General features: G+C 40.4%; 1 protein-coding gene across 1 annotated transcript; it reads right to left on the bottom strand.

Annotated features, from left to right (window-relative positions):
- Positions 1–6,655: 6,655 nt before the first annotated feature.
- LOC145428460 (uncharacterized) lies at positions 6,656–8,766 on the bottom strand. The gene is made up of 2 exons (XM_080300677.1): positions 7,945–8,766; positions 6,656–7,180 (listed from the first exon to the last, which is right to left on the bottom strand). Exons 1-2 carry the CDS (start codon positions 8,764–8,766, stop codon positions 6,845–6,847), a joined length of 1,158 nt encoding a protein of 385 aa, XP_080156803.1. The 3' UTR covers positions 6,656–6,844.
- Positions 8,767–10,028: the final 1,262 nt, after the last annotated feature.

The following is a 10,028-nucleotide window of genomic DNA, read 5'->3' as shown; positions in this document are numbered from 1 at the left end:
GCTAATCACATAGAACTGTAATCTTTGACATTTGTTTACCAAGTGAACAGCTTTAACATTTAAGCAGCTGTAACTGTTAGTGCAAACACTGTGTATTTATAAGGAAAGAGCTTCAAGTCTCCAGATCTACTAGCTAACAAAAGACACATTACGCTTTCACCTGCTTCTCTGCTTCAACAGCAACAATGTTCCTCTTACGTCAGAGGCACAGCTACAGCAAGTGTAGAGCCAAGCAGCCTCACCAGCGTAACCAGTGTTGCTCTTTTAGCTTTGAATGTTTTAACTTAAATGCACTAACAACTTGTGTAATAATTCTAACAAAAGGTTTCTAACTTTTATCTGTTTGTAACCCTGGGCTACACAACATCCATAAACAACATGTATCCATTCAATATCAATCCAACCAACAAACCTGCATTAACCCAACTATCCATAAAGCCAGCAACCATCCAGCCAACATGCATCAACCCAGAACTCCAACCAGACAGCATGCATCATAGTAAGACTAGGTGGACTGCTGTGGATTCATTTGAATCTTACTCTGCACAGCTGCAGAACACTGTTGATGTAGCTCTCGTCCTTTTCGACCTTATTCCTGAAAAGGCTGGTTTGTTTCTTGTCAGCAGGGTCGATGTCCTTGGGCCACCCCCCTCCACTTGGTTTACTCCACAGCTTCTTGTCTTGTGAAGTTTTGTGTTCACCTGAAAACAACAAGTAGCACCTGAGATTCACACAGACAGGCAATTCACACAGTGCACTGTTAATCAGGAGGTAGAGCAGGTCACTAATCAGAAGGTTGGTGGTTCAGTCCTTGGCTGCATCCCTTGGGCAAGATACTGAACCCTGAATTGCTTTCTGATGCATTCATCAGAGTGTGATAAAAAACACAGAAAAGTTGCTTTTATGAATGGGTGAATGAGGCATGTTCTGTATATAAGAACCACTCTCTTTACTCTGTATGTAATTTCAACCCTTTTGGCAATCCAGTTCAAGCTGTGTGTAGGTGATCAGTTACTGCAGGAGCGTCACACTCATTTTAGCTCATGGACTGCTTCTAGCTTGATTTATCCTAGCCCAATACTAATAAGATAATAATAATGAATACTGTATTGATCCCCGAGGGAAAATCCCTCTCTGCATTTAACCCATTCACTCAGAGAAGGAGTGGGAAGACACTGGGCACCCAAAGAGCAGTGCGTAGAGACAGCACCTTGCTCAGGGGTACCTCGGGGGAGCCGTTCAGTGGATTCGAACCCCCAACCTTCCAATCATAGGGCCACCACTGTACCTACTGAGCTATCCCTGCCCATAACTCTAGAGCATTCACATTTCTCTGTGTAAAGGCAGCTGATCTGTACGGAGCCCCTCTGATGACATGGTACAAAAAATAAATAAATTGTGGCCACGAAATACCATTTCAAGGCCACGAAATAGGTATAACGTGCTCACGAAACACTTGATGATATATATATATATATATATATATATCATCCCAGGGCACATTCACTAGAGCCTGCGTCAGCCATAGTACGGAGTCCTTGCTGTTGGTGATGTCCTTAAGGTGAGTGTATTATATTTTATATTTATTTCATATTGTTATCCCGCAATTCGGCAGTTATTTATTCAGACCTATATTGTTACTATGTTCTAAATTGTATCTGCTGACGTTTCAAATGTTGTATCCTCATGTTGCTACTACACGTTGTTTTGTTGTGCTAATATGTAGCCGTAAACTCATTTTTAACTGTAGGACGTTTCAAAGTAGAGCAAGGCTGAAGGCTACTAATAAACGAGGTATGTTCAACATAAAACCTTAGTTCTCTGTGTCACGAAGTTGTCTCTCTTTTACCCTGGCCACATCACCATACTAGCTGGTGCAACTAATCTGGTCTGGACAATAATAACAGTTTTAGACGGAAAGCATCTTAAAATTGCCTCTTTTTTTCGCTGAACATCTCCTTTGAAAGTAGCATCATGTGAGTCACACTTGTCAAGGTAATGCATGCTAAATGAGCCGTAGCTTTCAATGCATCACCGGATGAAGCCTTGCAGTTACAGTAGCTCACTGCAGGTATCACGTTGCCAAGGGAACTAATAAAGCATACAGTGATCAGAATGATTTTGTATTGATGCAGGTTGCCATTGCTAATACTGAACTACTTAAACTCCAAGTAGACAATCGCTCCATTCCTCATTACCATAGATAATATCTAAGTAATAAAACAATCATTATCAAATTCTGATTTGCCATATATAAAGTGATTTTATAGGTAGGCTATCATGTAAAAATCTGCTACATAAAATTTATAACCGAGTGTAAAAATACTAATTTCATTTTCATGTGGTTTGGAGGTCAGCTATGGATACTCGGCTGCGAGAATTTTTAACAGAGCGTAAAGTTGAAGAAGATGTGATCAAGAAACTTGAAGATGAGAATGTAAGCCACTGCAGCTGTTGCTGTGTGCGTGTGTCTGTGTGTTTGTTTTTGAACGGAGAGCCGCAATCCACAATTTACTATGCACATTCTAAAATAAATTATTGAATTTCATATTTTGGTTTAATCAATGACATTAATTAATGACATGATATGTTTAAAGAGTAATTTAAAAAGTAATTTTTGTTCATCTTATGTTGGACAAATGTGTACCACATTACCAAAAGTATCTGTTATCAAAAGTAGATAGCAAAAAACAACTCTAAAATATGCAGTTGTATGTATTCATTGTTTTTTTAATATTGACACTTTTATTAATTTGTTATTTATATTTTTCAGATTGATGAAACTCTCATTCCCTTAATGACAGACAGTGACCTGGCAAAGTACATCCCCAAAGTTGGCGATAGAGTCTCCACTGTGGCCTTCTGCAGACAAGCAACACGTCACCATCCAGGAAAGAATCTATACTCTCAAGGCTACGACAAAGACTGACAGGAGCTGAGGGAATGCCTCCTAAAAAGAAATTGTCTCAGTGGGCAGAAAATACAAATGCAAAACGAACAGTGAGACGAATTGAGGTTGGCTGGATGGATTTTGATGAGGAGAAGGGTGGGTTCAAACAGGTGACGTGTGTAAGTGGTGGTGGAACAATAATGGATTGGATTTATATAGCGCTTTTCAAGGCACCCAAAGTGCTTTACAATGCCACTATTCATTCACTCTCACATTCACACACACTGGTGGAGGCAGCTACAGTTGTAGCCACAGCTGCCCTGGGGCAGACTGACAGAAGCGAGGCTGCCATATCGCGCCATCGGCCCCTCTGGCCAACACCAGTAGGCAGTAGGGTAAAGTGTCTTGCCCAAGGACACAACGACCAGGACAGAGAGCCCAGGGATCGAACCGGCGACCTTCTGGTATCCCAGATACGCTTCCCAACCCCCTGAGCCATGGTCGCCCCAACAAGGCATTTATCTGTAGATAAAAATGAAACAGTGTCAAATATCAAACTTATGGCTGAAAATCAGTTTTTCCCCAATGGCACCTCAAAAAAACCCAAAAGTCTTTCACACTATTCAACTCATATTGAGAGCTCACAGATGCATGTGGATGCTTCCAGTACAGTTGATGAGTTGTATAAGCAAAGTAAGGTCAAAATTCTGCGACTTTATCTGTGTACCAGAAAGAAAACACAACAGCAGCCTCAAGACGTAGAGGCCGATCATGCAATAACCCAGCCCTCTGTGGTAGATCTCACTGACAATGAACCTAATCAGGCCGCTGATGATCTGTTGGTGGAAAACGTGAATTCAGAACCATCAAACTTTGTAATTAATGATGGAGCTTCCATAAGTGGATATTTGGAACTGAATGACACATTACCATGGGATGGTCTGCCAAATGTAGGTGAAAGTGAAGATTCTGATGCAGTTGTTATTATTAGTGGGGATAACAGGGTGGATATTAGTGTGGTTGAACTAAACCCTGAAACACTGTTTACAGAAAAAGAGTCTGATCCACCTCATCACACATTGTCTCTCTCACCGGGGCTGACAGGAGAGGCCAATATTCCTGACCAAGCACCCCCTGAACCACGATCTTGTCCCGTAATACTAACTGTTAGAAGAGGTCATTGTCTTACTGATTTGATCAGTGCCTTTGAGGACTCAAACATTATTTCATCTGAGGTCAATATCACAGATAGGACACAAAGTACTTATTCAGGCCCCAATGTTTGTAATCAAGTGCTGGCGTCCCGTTGTGGGTTCTGTAGCTGGTTTACTCCCACCAGAAGGACTGCATCATTTCATTGCAGAAAAAAAACCAACTGTAAAAACAGTGAAGGAGCTTCTAATCTTTCCAGAGGAGATGACAGCTGCCCAGTCAACAGTTTCTCGTTACCTGAAAAGGTACATTGGAGAAATTGATATCTTCAGCTTTTCCTGCGGTTCTGTACAGGATCCAATCTGTTCGATAAAGCCATACTAATTGAGTTCATAGAAACTACAGATTTCCTCCGCAGACCACAATCCCACACATGTGGATGTGTGCTAAAGCTGCCCCTTGGTTATCACAGCTAACCAGACTTTCGCAGTGAATTTAACAGCATTCTCGCAAGCTCTATGTGGGTGATGGATGTGGTGTAGGTCAGTGTTACCCAACCATGGTCCTCAAGGCACTCTGCCCTACACGTTTTAGGTTTTCCACCCTAACAGTTCATAGAAACACGGGTGTAGTTAACAGTAACATGAAGGAATGAATGTGAATGTTCAATAGACTGGGCCGTTAAGTTCTCTTAACGGTGTAGCCCGTTGTGCCTTTTTCATGTGCAGCCTTTTTTTTCATCTGGTCAGTAAGTGCTTTCTTAGTTTCTCCCGCTAATTAAAATAGTAAGCTAAAGGGAATGTTCAGGTTATTTGAAGTGGAGTTGCCTGTAGTAGACAGCACTTAGCACTCTGACTTTGCAGAAGCAGCAGTTAGATATTGGGGACAAAATAAGGCAACAAATTGCTTGGGGAATGAGACCACAAAACAACACCAGTTGAAAATACATATACATATTTAAATGATTTTAATTTTCAGTGCTTCACCTGGCAGGAATCCGTACACTAAACATAGAAGTGCATCTGTTCCTGCTGCACACATTGTTACTGTGTTTTTGGCTAGTGCCAAAATAAATGACTAATTTTAACATTCTAATACTTTTTTACTACAGGAAGAGTAACAAATATTTCCAATATAGCATACAGTAACAGTTCTACAAACTGGAAGATTGCTGAGTGCTGTCTACTGTATATACAAACATAAGTACAACACCATTACAAATACCATATTCCAACTGATTAAGCATGTTCTATATTAAAGTATTTCAGATGTTTGCAGAAATCTTAATAGAAACAAGAATGTGAACCTTTATGTTCCTAATGGGTTTAGAAGAAAAGTTGTCAATTACAGAGATTGGTTACATTGTGAAGAGGTTTGTATAACCTCTTCACAATGTAACTGTTATTTTAGCCTGTTATTATATGCAAAATACAACCTGTTTTTGAGTATGGTGTATTTTGAAAGACACCAGTAAACCATTCTCATTTGTACAAAACATTGTCCTCTCTGTTACATTCTATACATCTTTAAACATGAACATGTCTAATGACACCGCTGAAAGTTATTTAATTACTCATTCTATAATGTCATACACGTGCTGTGATTTTTAAGAAAAGAAGCCGTTCTTTATCAAACATGGGATTGCTTTAATCTATTCCACAATAACAAAAATATAGGCTCAAGAAACATTTGGAGCATTGGTGACACAACTATGATTCTACACTTTAGCCTACTTGGTCTTCTTGTCTAATTGATCACAACATTAGCTATATTGCCAGTCTATGTGGTTGTTATCCAAGGTGCTCTTGTTTTTGTTAGAAATGAACACATTTTTGCTACCAAAAACTATTATGAACAACTTTTGATGCTTTAACAGTTTGATAAGTTTAACTCAATCCCAAAAGGATTTATTTTTTTCTAACCTGTATCATATTTTAGTTTAATACTCCACGCTTTGTAGCTACTGTGAGATTATTCTGTTATCATATGTTATCTTATATCTGTAGTTAAAGTAGTTGAATTATGTTAACAGCTGTAGAACATATATGTATCCCTTAGTCTAGATTGTGTGCAAAGTATGTAGCTTAGTTTCCCTTATATTTTTAGGTTAAAAGAATGTGACCATTTTTGGATTTGTTAGACAGGTGTGGATTACCCTGTACCCTTGATCTGCTGTGAATGTGTTACACTGTTTCTTGACATTTCATACTGCTGAATCATGAAGAGAATGTTGTGTGCAGAGGACCTTGTGCCGATAATAGAAGAGACAGACCACATTCCATACCCCCACCTTTACAGAGAGCAGAAAGACAGGGAGCCGAGGTCATAACTTAGGCGCCATAACAGAGAAAGAATGTGAATGTTTAGGCTTTTACGACTAGGTGGGGGCCACTAGAGGCTATAAGAAGCGGAGTAGCCCGTCACCATTTTGAGATTTGCTGTGACCCTCTTCATGCATGTCTCCCCATCATGATGGCTTATGCTCATAAAGTGTTGGATTGTATGGAAATAAAAGATTGTTGATTGAGCATTTATACACCGAGTATTGTCCTTCCTTCAGCCCAAAGATTCAAAGAATTGGGAGATTTTAACACTACCAAGAGCAAGCAACACTTCATGATGAGTTAATTTACTGACATGGATAAAATGAAAATTATGTTATACAGTCTTTTCTGATAATTTTGATACAAAGACAAGATAAGTACACACTGGAGAAAAATAATTACTTAATAATAAGTACATTAAGCTGTAGGAATACGTACTGAAGTACAAAATGTACTACATTTGTATGTTTGTGTCCATTTAAGTAGCCTCAAATAACTGTGAACGAACTGTATCCCTGAGATGAAAATATAAATCAAGGGCCTGGGACATGGTAGATGGGAATTCCAAGCTTGATTCCTCCATTATTATTGTGCACAAATCAAACACTTGCACATCACATGGGACTGAACTAACAAAAGTGCAGCTATTTTTACACAAGGTCAAATCTTCTGTCAGTGGAACGAGACAGTCTTCTGCACCCCAAAGGTGAGGGGCCATGTACATGACATCAGGTATCCCACAGGGCACGTTGTTATTCTTTGAGGGCCTTATACGGTGAGCATTCCAAACACTCCGGATGTCATTCAATACCTCCTGATGAAGAAACAAGAATTAGGTCAGAGCTGTAATACAAGGCATTTTTAAAATGGTCGACAATAAGTGTGGTGCATCCTTAAATGAATTGAAAAGCAGCAATGTTTGGATGCAGTTTAATGAAAACCAAAGGAAGAGGGAGTGATTGCAAAAAAAGAAAAGAAAGAACCACACCAGGCAAACCACTGAGTTGTGGGATCTGGGCTTTATACTAATACTAATACTAATCTTGGTCCGGATGCGCAAAGCTTTTCAACTTTATGCGCATAATACAGGTGACAAAATCAATATTTTTCAATCCCATGAGGGGATCCAATATCATCTGAGTCCTGAATGTACCAATGATAGAGCGCTGAAGAGTTACTGATGCGTGAAGCCTCTGACTGCTTTTGACAGACTGGCAGTGACAGATCGGTAGCTGCAGCATAACTGCTGATGCAGAATGAGCGCAGACAAGGATAATGTCCTCCGATCAGAAAAAAACAACATTTAAGTCGTGCTGACTTCTGATCAGTTCAATTGGCAAAGTGTTCCCTGATTTAAAAACTTTGGCTGGGTCGATGCTTCAGCCTCCATTACGCACATACAGAGTGCAGTTGACCTACTTCAACAACGTTAGGAATACATTGCATTTACCGTTCGGTAAAGGTAATGTCGTTTTAACTACGGTATGTAAACGATTATTTTGTTACCCTTACTGCTAAAACAGCGTAATTTAATGTAATTAATTACCACCACTGGTTATCATAATATGGGTCATTTACCTGAATGATTGACATGAAGCAGAACTGTGACAGAGCTTTGTCAATGAAATCCCCAAAGAAGAATCCTTCGTCCTTCAGTTCTCCTAGAAGCTTGATCCATGACTCGACTCCTTCTTTTCTCATCACTGCCCACCAGCTCTCAATTCTCTGGTTTGCCGTACTTGCTCCTGTGACATAGCTTCTGTCTCCTGCTCTATCATCCCCGTCATTTCTCTGTAAATAACGCTGGAGGTCTCTGACCAACACGTTCTCAGTGCCCATGTCAGTTCGTACGAGCCTGGGGAAACCCCCACGACTCTCCACTGCTTCCACAAAGTAACCTCCGATAACCTTTGGGTCACTGTTAGTGTGTGCGGCCCGCAGCCAAATGATGTTGCGTGAGAAACCGTCGATGCATCCATTAATACATATCCCATATGGCTTTAGTTTGTCATAAGAGTCTATGTGCCACACAAAGTTAGGCCCCTGAGCAAAATATTGCCTCCTTCTGAGACGTGTGGTCTGGCGAACCTGGGAACCTAATGGGTCCAGTAAAGAGATGAGGATCCTGACGTCTTCTTTCCTGATCGCAGTGCCGTGTTGTTTGCACTTTGTAAACATCCACCGATAAGCGTGATCCTTCCCAGGCCCTTGCAGTTGGTTCACAATAAAATCTATCCCGGCGTCCAGGTCGTACTTACGTCTGTAAAGCGACTTGGCTCTCAATATCCGGTTTAAATGTCTCTCCGTAATGATGGTTCCTTGCATTGCCAGGCTTTTCAAAATGCGTTTGTAGCTCATTCCCAGCCTAAAATAAAACTCAATCAGACTGTCTCTGTCCATGGTGTATAGGTTTAGCTTCTTTTAGCTTGGGGTAGGCCTCAGTTGATGTTTTAAATTAAAACGCTTGAAGACAAAGTGAACTCTGGACAAGCGTGCGGCCTACCTGAAGCCCAGGTGGGCTTGTTGATAATCACATTTTCACACTCATCTCGGGGCACATCCGTGGTGTTCTGGTGCCAGCCTGTCCCCTCTGTTTTTGTGGGGGTTTTCCCCACATACGAAAATGGCCGCTTCTGCCTGGAGGGAGTTTTTTATTTTTGCTTTGCAGCTGCACAGGATCTGTATAGAAGTTTTAAACACTTCTATTTTAGGCAAATTTATAATATTTTAGACGACAGAACATAAAACACTGTTTGCTTGCGTGCGTGTGTTTGTGTGTAAAAAGTGAGATGTTCAGAGGTCTTGCTTCATGGTATCGAACAGCCCACACAAAACAGGTTCTTTATGATTTAATTTAAGTGCTGATGTAAACCACAATGTTCAGCAAACATCTATCAGGTCATTGGACTGTATTTTTTTAAAGCTTAAGTATGCGCACATGGGATATATTAAAAACTGACAAGCCGTTTGAACACATGATGTGAAATCACTTAATCAACCTGCTGGATTTGCCAAAAGTTAAAATATTTATACTACTTTGGCACATTGCTCTTAACTTATTAAGGTGGCTATTAGTGAGGGTCATGATAATCAATTCAATTGAGCAGAAGTGACGTTCTTACTTCGATTCGTCCAAATTCATGTGAGTTCCAGTCTGTTCAGCCTGTTTCTGTGTAGCACCAAGCAGTAGACCTAAACCTGGATGTGCTTCTGGGTTCTGCCTCTAATGAAAACGGATGAGTGTAAAATGCAACCATTGTTTGTAGTTTGCTGCCACCTAAAGAAACTGATGGACATTATGAACAATGCTGGGCATCCTCTGCACACGGCCATAAACAATCAGAAGAGTCTGTTCAGTGACAGGTTGCTTCTCCCCAAGACAAGAACTAACAGACTTAAAAACTCCTTTGTCCCACACGCCATCAAACTGTTTAACTCCTCTCGGGAGGGGAGAGGGAGGGGAAACAGGAGGACAAAGGAGGGGGGAACAACTAAGCTGTAGTGCCTCTTCACCTCACTGTACAATACCTTGTGCAATACTTTTTGTAAATAGTCAACAGTGCAATAGACTCAATACTTGAAATGTGCAATTCACTTGTATTTTTATTTTTTATTCCTATTTATTCTATTTATCCCCTTTGTATATTTTATTTATATTTGTC

This window comes from Astatotilapia calliptera, chromosome 4 (assembly GCF_964374335.1).
Source record: "Astatotilapia calliptera chromosome 4, fAstCal68.1, whole genome shotgun sequence".
Classification (NCBI taxonomy): Eukaryota; Metazoa; Chordata; class Actinopteri; order Cichliformes; family Cichlidae; genus Astatotilapia; species Astatotilapia calliptera.
The sequence above is the reverse complement of the archived record's forward strand: the minus strand, read 5'-3'. Positions and strand labels throughout refer to the sequence as shown.